The sequence below is a fragment of the Charadrius vociferus genome, unplaced genomic scaffold, assembly GCF_000708025.1.
Source record: "Charadrius vociferus isolate BGI_N301 unplaced genomic scaffold, ASM70802v2 scaffold51, whole genome shotgun sequence".
NCBI classification, from domain to species: domain Eukaryota; kingdom Metazoa; phylum Chordata; class Aves; order Charadriiformes; family Charadriidae; genus Charadrius; species Charadrius vociferus.
In genome coordinates, this window is record NW_009646939.1 from 2,333,450 (window position 1) to 2,347,650 (window position 14,201).

At 49.8% G+C, this 14,201-nt stretch overlaps 1 protein-coding gene across 1 annotated transcript in view; it reads right to left on the bottom strand.

Annotated features, from left to right (window-relative positions):
- Nucleotides 1-1,062: 1,062 nt before the first annotated feature.
- The window catches only part of TGM4 (transglutaminase 4), a 20,581-nt gene continuing 7,442 nt past the window's right edge, over nt 1,063-14,201 (bottom strand). Inside the window, exons 2-14 of the mRNA XM_009895022.1 lie at nt 10,472-10,651; nt 10,231-10,337; nt 9,791-9,920; nt 9,064-9,182; nt 7,518-7,625; nt 6,803-6,977; nt 6,150-6,288; nt 5,786-5,889; nt 4,868-5,119; nt 3,869-4,216; nt 2,352-2,521; nt 1,712-1,848; nt 1,063-1,204 (exon numbers count right to left, since the gene is read on the bottom strand). Coding sequence (XP_009893324.1) covers nt 1,063-1,204; nt 1,712-1,848; nt 2,352-2,521; nt 3,869-4,216; nt 4,868-5,119; nt 5,786-5,889; nt 6,150-6,288; nt 6,803-6,977; nt 7,518-7,625; nt 9,064-9,182; nt 9,791-9,920; nt 10,231-10,337; nt 10,472-10,651 — 2,111 coding nt within the window. The remainder of the gene's footprint in view (nt 1,205-1,711; nt 1,849-2,351; nt 2,522-3,868; nt 4,217-4,867; nt 5,120-5,785; nt 5,890-6,149; nt 6,289-6,802; nt 6,978-7,517; nt 7,626-9,063; nt 9,183-9,790; nt 9,921-10,230; nt 10,338-10,471; nt 10,652-14,201) is intronic.

Genomic DNA, 14,201 nt, shown 5'->3' on the forward strand with positions numbered 1-14,201 from the left:
CCATTTCATTCTTTCACTCTACAGCCCTAATGCTTGAGCATTTGCCTTTTAAATAAACACATAAATAAACCCCTATACTACTGTCTGGCTAAATTTCCTCTTTCCTCGCAGAAATGCTGGTAACCCCAGCGCCAGACTGCTGCTGGCCACTTTGCCGTGACACTGTGGAGCAGAGCCATCCCTTGCCACTCGTGGACTCAGGAGGTGCTGGGGTGTGCAGCTCAGCAGTGGGGCTGGGTGGGCTCCAGCTGTGCACAGCTGTTGTCTCATTAGGTGTGACTATGGCTGGAAGAGGTCCAGATGTGCACTACTGTCAAGGTCCAATGTGTAATCCAGCAGCGTTCAGGGTGGAAGGGGAAGGATAGAGGTCATACATTTCCAGGGAAGCACTGATAGTGGTGCTAGAGATGGTACTTCTTCCAAAAATGCCTGAAAACCCCCAAAAGAAATTGGATGGGAGTAAAGGAAGATGTATGAAAAATGGTGTTTGGGGAGACTGTGCCAGGTTTGCTCTTCTTTGTTGTCTAAAGACCAAAAAAAGGTGTATGCCAGCGCATTCCCCACCTGGCTAACTGGGAGGGAGAGGGAATCGCCCAGGAGGGGTTTGTTTAAAACATTTCTTGAGCTGCACAGCAGCCTGTGGTGCGGTGAGGTCCCTGGGTGGCCTCCCATGTAGGACCACAACCTGGACAGCCAAGCAGCTGCAAAACACCCCCCTGGGCTCACACCCACCGCCAGCTGAAGCCGGCACCTTCGCGAGCTCCCATCCCCAGCTTGGGCTGGGAACATCCCTCCATGGGCTCAGAGCCATCCCACCCTGGCGATACCATACAACCCAATCACGCAGTCGATTTTAACAACCTTTATTGAATCACAATTAGCTGCAATCAACGCAACTGTGCCCTTTAACGCAGTTTAATTCCCTTAGCTTAATGGGATTTTTGCTCTTTACTTTGAGATTACGATCCAGCAACCAAGGAGGCACGAAGTGCCCGAGGGATGCACGCAGCTGTGCTATGCGTTTAGCGAGGCCACCATTTGCACCCTGCCGAGGCACCGATCCTACTCGGTGATGGTGATGGCCTTCTCTGTAGAGATGGCTTTGACCTGGGCCGATGTCAGCTTGGCTACTATTTTCTTCTCTCCTACTCTTGTCGGAGTGCATATTATTTCAGACTTAATGATCCTACCGGGCTTTACATCCCTAAGGAGAAAGAAAAAACAAATAGTCCCAGCATTAGTTTCGGTTCTCATTTGCCGCTTTCGAATCGTTTTGCTTAAAGAAATAGCTGCTGTGTGTATTTAGAGTGGGTGTTTCCCTTCTCCTGTGACCAACGTGCAGCAAGTGGGGCTCAGCACGGTGGCACTGGCGATCCTGAGGACCTTCCCCAGACTTCCCTGTACTGCTGAAACACAAAATTTGGCTCTGAAGGGAGCAGCTGTGTTCACACTGGCCAGGCAGCGCCAGGCATCACAGCAGGAGCGTGGGGCGAGCCCCTATCATGCCTGAATGCCCTGAGCACGCCAACCTCTGTGTGGACTGCACCCAGAAGTGGTGCGGTTTTGAACACAGCTTGCAAAGGGCACTGTTATTCCAAATCCCCTAACCGCTTCTTCGAGGGAAATTAAAAAAAAAAAAAAAAGAAAAAAGGAAAAAAGAAACAAAGCAGAGGCCTGCCACGCTCATTTCATACTGGGCTCATCTCCTTACCCCTGATCAAACGTTGCCATCTTAAATATGCCTAAGCCCTCCACCAGCAGCTTGCAGTTGTCCAGGGGCACATTCAGCTTGTTCTTGAAGATGAAGGCACAGGCGAACTCATTGTTCAGTTTAGCCGTTTCTGGCATCTGGCAGAGGAGAAAAGAGAGAAACAAACCCAAATGCCGGGGATCAGAGAGGTAATAAAGATGCCAGAGCTGCTGCCAGTTTGCTCCTCACCACCAGTGTGGTGAGGAACAACTCACATATCCTTTCCACCTTCCCGCAGCACTGTGTGCTCTGCCCCTCTGGCTGTTTTCCCAGCTCTCCTCTCTGATTCCCCAACATGTTTTTCCTTCAGGAGGTAGAGCTGTGGGGTCAGAGATAGGCCCCGTACAAACTGTCCTCTTCCATCCCCTTCCCTCCAGCAGCCCCTGCCTGCCTGTTTTAGACGGGGCAATAAAATCTTCATTCCATGGCTGCTTTCAACCTTCAAATAAAGGCTGAATAGCCAAATAAAATGCTGAGGACTGAGCATCCCAGGAGGCAGCTGTTTGGGAGATGCCCCTGGGAATGCCAACACCACCATGGTGTTACAGGGAGTAGGGCTTTAACCCTCATCCCAAAGGAGCCAGGCTGACGGCTGTCTCACCTGGACGGTGATGGGGGGGTACTCGAATCTCATCGTCGTCTCCTTGGTGAGTTTGTCATCTGTCCCCTGGACCTCGGCAATGGCGGTGATGTGGATGAGCACTTCGTCTTCCACCGAGGCCAGTGTCTTCATGTATGAGTCGGCTGCGATTTTCAGGGGGACCTTTGTCTCTGTGGGAGAGAAAACACAACTCGATGCTTCATTACATACCCACAAGCTGGATGGCAAATTTGGCTCTGGCGGCTGGTGCCTCAGGGTGCAGGACGAGGAGTATTTGCCGAGATCGTCCTGCTTTTGGCCAGACCTGGGAGCCCGGCGGGGGAAGCCCCAGATTGGTGAGTGGTACCCAGCACACGCAGCCCGCAGGAAGGGTGGCTGAGCCCTCACCATCTCCCTGCCAAGCCAAGCGCTGGCTCAGGCTCATGTCCAGAATCTCGGCAGTCCTCATCCCCAGCTGCCCTGGCACTCAGGAGGAGGCAGAGGAGCGTGAGGTTTAAGCCCACGTCCCCTGGGGTTTCTCTGAGGCATTTCTTGCTATAAAATCAGTGGCTTTCCTTTCACTTCAGATTTTATCTTTAATTGCCTGGTCAAAATTCCAGTGTCTCGGAAAAGACCCAGAATCAGCAGCGCTGAAGCCTGGACGTCGCTTTAGCCGCAAGGCTTCTTGCCTTCTGGGAATCAAAAAATCCACCAAATGCCTGTCCTTCTCTCGAAATGTATGTAGCTACCTTTGTGCCCTACCCTGTTGCATTTTGACAGCCACAATGTGCGTGTGAAAGCACTCAGCAATCACCAGCAGCAAAGATATTTATTTTTTTTTGTGAGTGACTCACGCTTGGAATGAGAAAGTGCTGTTAATTATTCATCACTCGTTAGCCTCTTGTTTAGCAAATTTCAGTCACATTGCTGGGGATCAGAAATGCAACCCAGGTCATTCAAAGATATTCAGCCAACAGCAAACAGCTTTTGGGATCAGCCAAGCAGGCAGCCATGAGGTTGAAATTTGCTTGGGCGAAGAATTCAGAAATTAACACTCACCAGCATCACCACCAGTGGATCAATATTATTGCGGCAAGCACAAGAACAAAAAAAAAGGCTGAAATTTCCTGCCGTCTAAATCCCGTGAGGGATCTGACTCTCATGGCCACACTTGAAGCTTGCGGTGGCATCTTTGATGCTTACAGGGTGAGGACAGGAGGGAGATCCTCCAGCACACCTCGCTCACACCGTGAAAATGTCTGTCTGCCCACACTATGTATTTATAATCATCTCCTTGGAGCTGCAGCAGGGACAGGGCCTTCATGTTTTGGTCCCTGCTGTGGTGGGATCCCAGCCTGTGACTGAGACTCCCAAATGCAGTAACAAGAGAGGTAGGTAGCACGCAGACAATTTCAGCTCTTTGTGCCTTACAGAGCTATGCACTGACCTATAGCAGAGCTATTATGAACCAGCTCAAGTGAAACCACACACTGCCACAGTAAATAACCCATAGAACACAGCAAGCTTTCCATGCCTACCAGATTTGCCTTCAAGCTTGACGGTCTCCTTGACGTATCCAAGGCTGGCCACAACTTTCCCGGTATAGGACTGCAGCTGGCAGGAACCGGCAAGATTGATGGTCCAGTTGCCAGGAGTAGAGGTCTTCACTGTGATGGCCAGTTCAAGGGGATTGCCAGGATACAAAACTTCTGTATTGTTTATCTCAAGCTGCAGCCCAGTCTTGGAGACCGTCTCACGCAGGACCTCAGGCTTGGAGTCCACGTCATCCCCGTGTGCGGTTGCAGCGAAGCGTGCCCGAATTCCCATTCCTGGAGGCCGTATGAAGGAGGAAGCTTTCTGCATGGCCTTCCTTTCCTCTTCAGAGCCTGGATGAAAAAAGATGGGCGATAGCTGTATCTCGGTCTCCTCACACAGAGCCACCACCTTCCCTTTAGTTATGCTTCTGGTGAATGAGCAGAGGGGATGTCAGGGCACCTCCAGCCTCTGCTCAGGAGACCCTCTTGGTTTACTCTACCACCAGATCTAACTGTAATGTTTTGGACTGGAAGAATTTCTTAGAGGATGGATGCTCTTAAATTTTTCAGCCTAAGATTTTCCCACTCCTCCCTGGGAAGGGTTTAACGGTCTAGCACAATGTGGCTGGATCTGAACACCATGGGGAGGGAACATGGGGTTTTTTGTTTCCGATATGGTCTGGGGAATGGAAAGACAAAAAGAAGAAGAATGAAGACATGAAGAAACAGTGAGTCCTACGACTAGGTTGGTCACTCAGCCCATTTCTGTCACTGCCTGCAAGCTTGCTCGCGCCTGTCCCTGAAGAGCAGCCTATAGGTGTCACTGCGGGCATGAAGATACCCAGGAGCAGCGCTGCATCCCCCAGGTCTCCAGGCCTTACATGGGGTTTGCCACTGCAGCTACCCCTGCGGTTTTCTCCTGCACAAAACACACATTGAGGGGTGACCTACACAGCCAGGGCTTTCCTTTTTGGCACTACTTTAGAGGATGGGGGCAGTCACCTTCAGGGAACTTGTACTGCGAGGTGATGTCTTCCCGCTTGTCCTGCCCCACAGCTTTTGTGCTCATGTTCACACCGATGCCTTGGGTCTCCGTGTTAATCCTGATGTACTTATCCTTGCCGTTCACCTTCTTGACGACCCAGTAAACTTTGTCAGCATTCACTTCCGCATAGACAAACTTGCTGTCGAAGGGCAAATACACATCCCCGTCTCGGATAGCCTTCAGCGGGCATGGACCGCACTGGAAAATACCTAGAAAGTGCATTCGACACCATTTGTTTTTCCAAATATGAGCAGAGCCTCCGATTTTTGTTCCACCCTCAGACCCATCCAAGCAGGAATCTGTGGATGTGGTAGTTGATTCTTAGTAGTAAATAGAGCTTTTATGTATTTCCTCTCACTTAAATAATTTTAAGGGTCGAAAGTCATGGCTCAGTGATGGAGTCAACCGAGTCCAACCACCTGTGTTTGATCTCCTGGCAATACCCGACTTTCTGCTCAGCCTTGAGGACTTATGACTTCCTCAGGAAAGCTCTACAGAAAGACTCTTTAATGGGGAAAGCTGTGGCACCTCTTTCTACAGACTGCTTTAAGTCCTCAACTTCACCAAAGAAATCAGAGGATGGTGGAAAGATAAACTAGCTCTGATTTCCAGCTGTGCGCTCTGACCTCTGAAATGACATTCATGTCCCCACAGCACTCTACAAGGTTGGTTTTCTGCTTGCCAAGAAACGCCCTTCCTCCCGTCCCGGGCTGAGACAGCAGGAGTGAGAACTCTGGCTTTAGGATGTCACTGCCCAAGTGCATGAAGATATGCATGGGGAGTACGTGCTTTGCTGACTGGGGACCATGGTTCTCATATGAGATGTCCCTGCCTCCCTTGGGAGTTGCAGAAGAGCCTTTCTAGGAAAATCCTACCTTGACTTTGCTCCTGAGGGGTTGAATCAATTGCCTGCCAGCCGTCAAACCCTGACGGCAGGTCCGTCCGCTTCATCCAGACGTCATTCCACACATGGAAGTTCCTGCATGCATTTGGGTTGAAAAGAAAAGGAATGAGCTGTTACAGCCAGAAGAGTCACGCTCTCCTTTCTTAATCCTTAAGTAAGGGCAGGTTTAATGGGGATTTGCACGTAACCCTGTGAAACCCCAGGCTCTCTCTCCCTCCCAGGCAGTGAACCCAAAGCAGTAGGGAAATAGCAGCAGGAAAGGCTGCTGTGGCTGGGAAACACAGCGCTGCAGGGCAGTGGGGGGGGTAGGAGGCATTAGGCCCCTTTGGCAGTACCAGACAGAGTCGAGGGACATCCGGTTCAGCTTTTCTCCATATTCGTTCAGGTAAATGTCAACTCTCAGGTTCTCGTCCGTATCGTGCGCTGAGTTGAAGTTACTCACGCAGCGGGATGGGATCCCCAAGCAGCGCATAACTGTGGCACAGACAGACAAAACACAGCGTCCCAAAATCACTCAGGTTGGTGGGTGCCTCTGGGGATCATCTCTCCCAACCTCTCTGCCCACCCAGAGCCCTCTAAAGCAGGCTGCCCAGGAACATGTCCAGACGGCTTTTGAGTATCTCCAAGGATGGAGACTCCACAACCTCTCTGGGTAACCTGTGTCAGTGCTTGGTCACCTTCACAGTCAAAAAACCTATTTTCCCATGTTCAGAGAGAACCTTCTGTGCTTCAGGTTGGCCCATCAACTCTGGTCCGGTCACTGGGCAACACTGGGCCTGGCTCTATTTGCTCCATTCCCTCCCATCAGGTATTTGTATACATGGATAAGACATCCTGAGCCTTCTCTTCGCCAGACTGAGCAGTCCCAGCTCCCTCAGCCTCTCCTTACATGTCAGACCCTGCCACCCCTGGTGCTCAGAGGCACAGAAATTTGGCTTACTGCCACAGTAATTAGGGTATCAGAGAAGGGAGACAGTTCACTGTTTACCTGTAGTGAGGACTCCTGCAAAGACCCAGCATTGACCGTAACAGACCGGTTTCTTCGTTTTGTAATACTGCTGCAAAATTGAGACGCTTCCCATCCAATCCAGAGGGGAGGTCCCTCTGTCATAATTCCCTGACCAGTTCCCCAGCAGGACACCACTGTCATCGTTGGCATTAACCTGTGGCCACACGCACATTGAAAGGAGAAAAATATGGGGATGAGGCTGAATGAGGCTTAAACCCCAGGGTCTTTGCCCACCCTGTGGCTCCCCAGGTGCTCCACAGCCCTGTGGCACCCAGAGAGGCTGCTGGTGCCAGCTGGAGACTACCCTGGCTGGAAACCCTCCACCTGGATATCTAGAGGGAGGTGGCACTGCTGCCCGGGGCAGCCATGATGCACTCTGCATCTTGTATCTTAAACCCCAGAGCTCCCAGAAGGGTCCCACTCCAGAGAGGAGTTGTCCCCCAAAACACAACCCTCGTGTTGGGCCTGCCAATGCAGCTGCTGGGAAAGGACCACCACCGGGGGCAGCTGCAAGCTTTGGAGATAGGGAGATGCTGTATTATTTCACTCGCCTCTTCCCTCCACCCAAAATGTCTCTGGCTATTTCCTTGCGGTTTCCCAAAGGAACCCATTTCATATACATCCTGAAATGGTCTTCAAGGCCCCAGGGAAAGAAGAGTAAGTAAGAAGGAACACTTCTCCGAGAAAGTCATACCAAAGCAGACATGGCTCTGGACACAAACACAGGATCCCTCCTACTGCTCAGCCTGAGATTACTTTTGTCCAGCAGATACATGCAGGCATCCAAGATGAATTCCTCAAACTGTTTTGGAGAGAAAGTGGAGACATTTGTATACACCACTCTAAAATAGAATTTGCTCAATTGCTACAAAGTCTGTCTAAATATGTGGAGGAAACTGTCTGACTAGTCCTAACTTCTAAACTTCCTTTATGATATTGAACATCCAAGCCTTTGGGGCTTCCCAAAGCTGTCTCTTCAAAGAAGGGCTTAAGTGAAAAGCCACCTTGGAAGAAAAAAGCCTGTCTCATGTGTCTTGCAAACACAGTTGGAACCTGCCCCAGCAATCTGTACTCCTGTGAGTATTCCTAAGTCACCTACGTCATCTCCTTGCAACCCTGCAAATTACTCACAAGAGTAATGAAAATTTAAGAGCTCTACAGATATTCAGTCTACTGACATACGTACAAAATGAACCCTGGAAGAAAGAAAATGTCCGTAAATGCAGATTATTACAGCAAAAGATTCCTAATTGGCAATTACTGATAAAGCTCCAACTAGGTTCAATTCACAGTGATGTCAAACATCCGGTCCAGTGAAGCTTGGCAGAATATCAGTATCAATTCTCATTGCATAACAGCAGAATAAATATTAGGATAGGAACGGCCCTATGGACAATGCCCTTTGGCCCCTTCACAGAAAAGGCATCAGCATGAGCACTTTTGCTGGGCTATCCAGATCTTCCAGCTTGAAATCGCGGACTTATAAAACAAAATAAAAACAAAAAAGAACACACACACACACACACAAAAAGAGAAACCCCTTTGCCCCAGATTCCAACATTTCTTAGTGGGAAAGTCTGTCTGGATAGGGTGCAGGATGCTCCATTTGTGTGCTTGTGTGCTTTCCACAGGGTGCAAATAAGCCTGCTCTGGCATCCACCTCTTATCTCTAGCCTGAGCGAATTTGTCGTTCTGCTCCACTGGGGTTATCTCAGAGGCAGCATGGAGGAATACCCTTCCTGAGAAGGCAGGCTGATGGTGGCCTGCACCCAAAAGTTCACCACGCAGCTGGTGAAGACACCACTTGAACGATGACAACCTCTTCCAGTGCTTTTCCCTTATATTTCCCCGATCATGATGCAACAGGCAGAGCATCAGGCTTTTTCCCCCTCCCCACAGCTCGCGAGCTGGTTACCGACGGCTCCTGTGTTGCATGAGATCTGGGAGGACTCTTTTCAACCAGAAATACTCTGTCCCCTGTGTCCTATGCCAGCGGTCTCGTGATCTGACTATAAACATGCCATCAAACCCCGTTCTCAAGGTGTGGCTGGGGAAAACACTTAAGCACGCAAATTACTCGAAGCAGGTGAGCCCTCCCAGTGAAGCTGGCAGGATTATTCAAGTGTTTTGAGCTACTCATGGGCTTAAACTGTCTACAAGTCTGATTCATTGCAATGAACACCTAAAGGAGAAAGAGCACATAAGGGTAATATAACACCGAGAAGACAGCTGGTTTTTACCTGCCCGAAATTCCAGGGTCTATTGTATATGCTGTATGCGGACCCAACATAGATGTAGCCTGTATCGTTGAGTACATACTCCTTTCTCTGTGCCTCGTCGGCCAGGAAGACGACATCACCTGGAGCAAAAAAAAACCCCTCAGCTGTTAACTGGTTGGCTCACACACTTATGCAAAATTTTCCCTGGAAAGCTAAACTGGAGGAGTTGGTGTTCTGTAACATTCACACCAGATAATGACTGTGCAGCACTCACTTTTTTCCCTATAATGGAAGAATTTCCTATAAGAATAGCCTTTATTTTACACCTGTAGGAATTTTGCTATGTGACCATTGTTTTATTTTAGTGAAACACTTCTTTCTGAACACTTTAGTGGACTAGGTAGACAGCAGAAGGAACGGGGGGACAGATGCCAACCAACAAGGCATATTTTTTTGTCTGGTTATTTTTGTTATCTGGATTTTAAGCCAACCCAGACCTCTCAGTTAACCTTTGTGCTGGCCCAGGGGAACAGCAAGAGGTGACACAGGGGTGCAGAGGTGACAGAGAGGAGCTGGCTCATTACTATTGCCCAGCTTTGCACTGGCTCCGTGAGGATGCTGCTTGCGCTGTTTTAGGGGGGGGGAAAGCAATGTATGTGGGAAAGAGAGAAGGAAAAATGTGAGGAGAAGTTCCCCAGGGATGATCCCCGCAGCAGTAATTATCACCCCTGGTTGCAGGACCACTCACTTTCACACCAAGGATTGAACAAAAGGTAGACAGCATCGTTTTCGGGCTTGTAAATGTTAGTCCCAGTCTTCACGTTCAGGATGTATTTTCCCACCGGGGCGCTGGGTGAGCTGGTGACAGACAGCAGACACTGGGGAGGAGACAAGGAGAGATGGCATGACGGACCCTCTCCCACAGCCAGAGGCACAGCACAAGTACAGTAGGAGCACTGAATGTGGTGGCCACAGGGATGCGTGTAGGGGAGGAGGGATGGGGGGCATCCCGCGTACGCAGTGGGGGAGCAGTGAATTAAACAGGGCAAGGCTGCTGCCCACCTAAAATTACATAGCTAAGGGGAAAGCAGGAGGGGACTATGAGGGCTCGATCTATCGCTCCAAATGGGCTTGGTGTTGCTGCCCTCCACCACCGCCACGTGTGGCTGCACGGCCCGCCCGTTCTACCTCTTTGCCGCTGCTCTTCACGATGGAGATTTTCCACCCGCTGTAGTCCGGCTCCCGCCTTGGGTTCAGCGACATCAAGGTCCCCCTGATTTTCATTGGCTTTTCGCCTGGAAACAAACCCAACACGAGATGCGGGAGGGTTGCACGGGTCTGCAACCACCCCCCAGTGCGCGGTGATGGGAACAGGCTGCCGGGGGTCTCCTGCTTTGCCCGACGGCCACGGAGGGTGGGACCTACTTACCGATGCCAAAACGCAGCGCCAGCTTGTCGGCAGCCTTCAGCTCCCTGCTGAAGCTGAGCTGGAGCTGAAAGGCCTGCCCACGCCTCACCACCAGGTTCTTGATGTTGTACCCATCTGTGTGGTGCTGGCGGGAGTTCTGGCTCTTGAGAAAGTCAATCCCAGTGACCTTCAGATCAGTCCCTGGAAAGCCATCAGCAGAGAGGGAGAAAGAAAAAAGAAAAGGGGGTTGATGGTAAATTGCTTAGTAAAGACAGTTTTCTTCTTCTTAGTGGAGCCCTGTGGGTCACCGAAACATCAAAGTGTCCGGTGGTCTAGCACAAGGAATCACACCAAGGATCGTCACTGCTAATGGATGGTACAACAGTATTTTTTTTTTTTATATATATGTGTGTGTGTGTATATACATATATATATGTATGTGTATATATACACACACACAATACTCTACTAACTATACTGTACTAATATATATATAAAATGTGTACAGTATTGTATAATATAGCATAACCTATATACTGTAATATAATGTTATATAATTTAGTATAATATATATAGATAATATATAGATTATGTATGTATATATATAATTTATATAGAGTCATATTGCTGGGATGGGTTACAGAGGCTGGCAGCAGCAAGCGCACTGCATCAATCTGCCTGGAGCAGGGACAAGTGCTTTCCTTGCCCTTCGACTATGCGGCCCCGGGTTGCTGTGGCGTGCCTCTGCCTCCCTCCCTCACCACCCAGGGAGTCTGAGGGATGTTTGACCTCTGAGGTGGCCCTGGGTGAGCGGTGAATGAGCAGCCTGAGGGCGGTAGCGGCAGTAGGAGACGTAGCATGAGGATTTCTTCCCCTGCCGGCAGCCATACATCCAGCCAGCACCCCAGCACCTCCGTGCACAGGCAGCTTCCTCAGCAGCCAAAAGGCTGTGAATGGGATCTAACTGGTTTGGAAATCCACATCTGCTGGCCCAGTGCCTGCCCTCGCACACTGCCAGTTGGCTGGGGGGGCCAGCAGCCATGAGCCAGCTCCACAGCCTGCCGCGGGCCAGGAAGACGGTATGACTGCAAGTTTTGTTGCAATACTGAAAGTCTTGCTTCTGTGAAAGTCTTGCTTCCCCCTCAAAAGTGGACAGGGGACAGCACATCTGCGTCCCATCCCCACAGCTGCTGTGGGGCAGCTCCGATGCCCTGAGCATCTCGCATGGGAGCCCACCGAAGGTGCTGACCACCCCAGCATCCCTGTGGGCAGCGCCCATGGTCCTGTCATATTTCTGAGCCCTCTCCTCCTTGCTCCCATCTGCTCAGCTGCTTTGCTGGTGGCACTTCATCAAAGCCAAGGCTGAGACAGCAATTCCTGTTTGCTGCATGCCTGCGCCTTGCCAAGTGCACGGTGCATCAGCTCCTTGGCTATTATATATATTTCTTCATTATTGCAGGTATTAAAACAACAGTAGTAGTACTAATAGTAGCAGTAGTAGTAGCAGTAGTAAGATGGACAGGTGAAGAAAGTACTGCTTGCCAATGCACATTCAGAGGCGAAGCTCCCAAGCGGTCCTCAGCTAGCACGGGGCAGCTTAAAAATGAAACCTCACTGTTGGGGTTTTATTTCAGCATATTTCCCTCCAGTCAAAGACTAGCCTTATATTAGCATTGAACACATCCTTCATGATTATCAGATAATAATTAACAGTAACTGTAATTGCTCCTTTCAAAACATAATGCGCATAGTCAAGCTGGAAGTGAGCCGAATATGCTGAAATTCAGCTGCCCTCAATTGCTGGGACCCCCAGTGTCTCTGGGATGCCATGAGCCTGGGAAATGGGACTCTTCAAGACTCTGAGGCTGATGCTTTGTATTTTCCCCTCAAAAATTAGTCCCAAATAATACTATAACTGTCATTAATCAACCTCTTATGGAAGTTTGCATATGTGAATCTTTGCAAGTTTCTTTTTTTTTTCCCAAGGACTTGGTTTCTCCTACAACCCAAGTACCAAAGGAAAGTTTGGGGCTGGGAACCAGCTGTGCTGCAGAGATGCTGCCTGTCTGGGGGTTGCTAAACATGGGGGGCAGAGTGCTGTGCCTGTCTGGGGGTTGCTAAACATGGGGGGCAGAGTGCTGCCCCCCTTCACACCAACTGGTGCTTTTGCTGTTTGACTCCAGCACAGCTCTGGACTCCAGCAAGAGACCCTGCCAGGTGCCCTGCTCTCATTGATTCCCAAAACAGCAGCTGTTTTTGTAGGAGATGGCATTTAAAATCACTGTATTCTGAGCTGCTCTCCCCTCCTGTAACTCCGGGTGGGAGCAGGGCTGGGAAAAGGTAGCGGGACTCCAAGAGGTACAAGCCAGAACTACACTTGAGCAAAGAGCAAAGTCCTTGAACAAAGCTTGAGCAAAGCTTGAGCAAAGACAAAGCCCTCAGCTTTCAGTGAAGATAGGGATTTGGGGGTTACTGTGTCAGGCCTCGGCAGGCTGCCCAGGTGTGACACGGAAAGCTGGAGCACGCCAAAATGTGGCCAAGCAGTATTTCTTTGGATGTGTCTAAGCTGTCTTGTACCTGCCCATTAAATATCCTTAAAGGATAAATTCCATGTAAACAGTAGGGAGTAACAATACCTCAACAGCACTTGCCTCATAAGTGATTCAGACAAAGATATGGGAGAGTCAGGAAATTTAAAACCACTTATGATAACTTAGAAATTAGCAAGTCAAAGGCATAATAGTTGATGGGATTAGTTCACCAAATGTCTTGACAGATTTGCACGGTACCAAGGCAACTGTGCTAACTTCAGTATCAACAAGAGCCATCCCTAACGTCGAAGAAGCCGAAATCTGCTGGTAGCTGCTGTGGCATGAGGGATATCACAGGCAGGGCCAGATCCAGGGCTGGCTGAAATTAGTGGCACGCTTCCCACTGTGACCTGTGCCAGGCAGCGATTGCAGCCTTGAGTAAACTGAACTGACCACCCCTGGATCCCCACCAGATTACTACCTCCCTGTGTTTCTTCTTAGTAACTACATAAACCATATTTATCTTAATTGCATAACAGTTATCAGTGGTACAGCAAATAGACTTAAAATTGACCATCACCTTTCGTTAACTGATTTCATTTTTGAGTGCTTTTTGTTTGCTTGCTGCCTGCCAGATGCCAGCCTCGAGCTGATGTTTTGCGCAATGGGGTGTGTGTCTGTGTGTATATGTCAAAAAATTTCAGCTGAAATTGCTTAACCCTCTTAAGAAGGATGAAGGGGAAGTACATCTTCCTCAACATTAACAAATCTCCAGCCACCAAAGCTGCTTGACCTTGTTCCTTATGGAAGTTCTGGTGCTGGGCCAAGAAAATACCAGAAAACAGTCCTGGCGATGGGAGAGGGCTTTGGAGGGATGTGGGAGCTGAATGCACAGGATGGCTGTGGGAAAGGGCCCTGGGGAGTCTGTCCTTCCAGCATTTCCTAACTTAGGGACTGCATTTCCATCCCTTGTTTCTGGAAATCACTGGTGTTGAGGATGCACAGAGAAAAACTGCAGAGAACAGATGCCTTGGAGTATGCCCTGACAGTGCAGAACGTGGTGCCAAAGACCTCTCCCCACGCAGCGCTGCCCGTCAATCGCACGGCACTTATTCCTGTGCAAACACACCCGTGATACCCTGTGATCCGGCTGGCGTGGTGTGCCGTGCCAAGAAATGCCGCGGAGCGAGCCGGCGGCACACCCATCGCCAAGTCTGAGG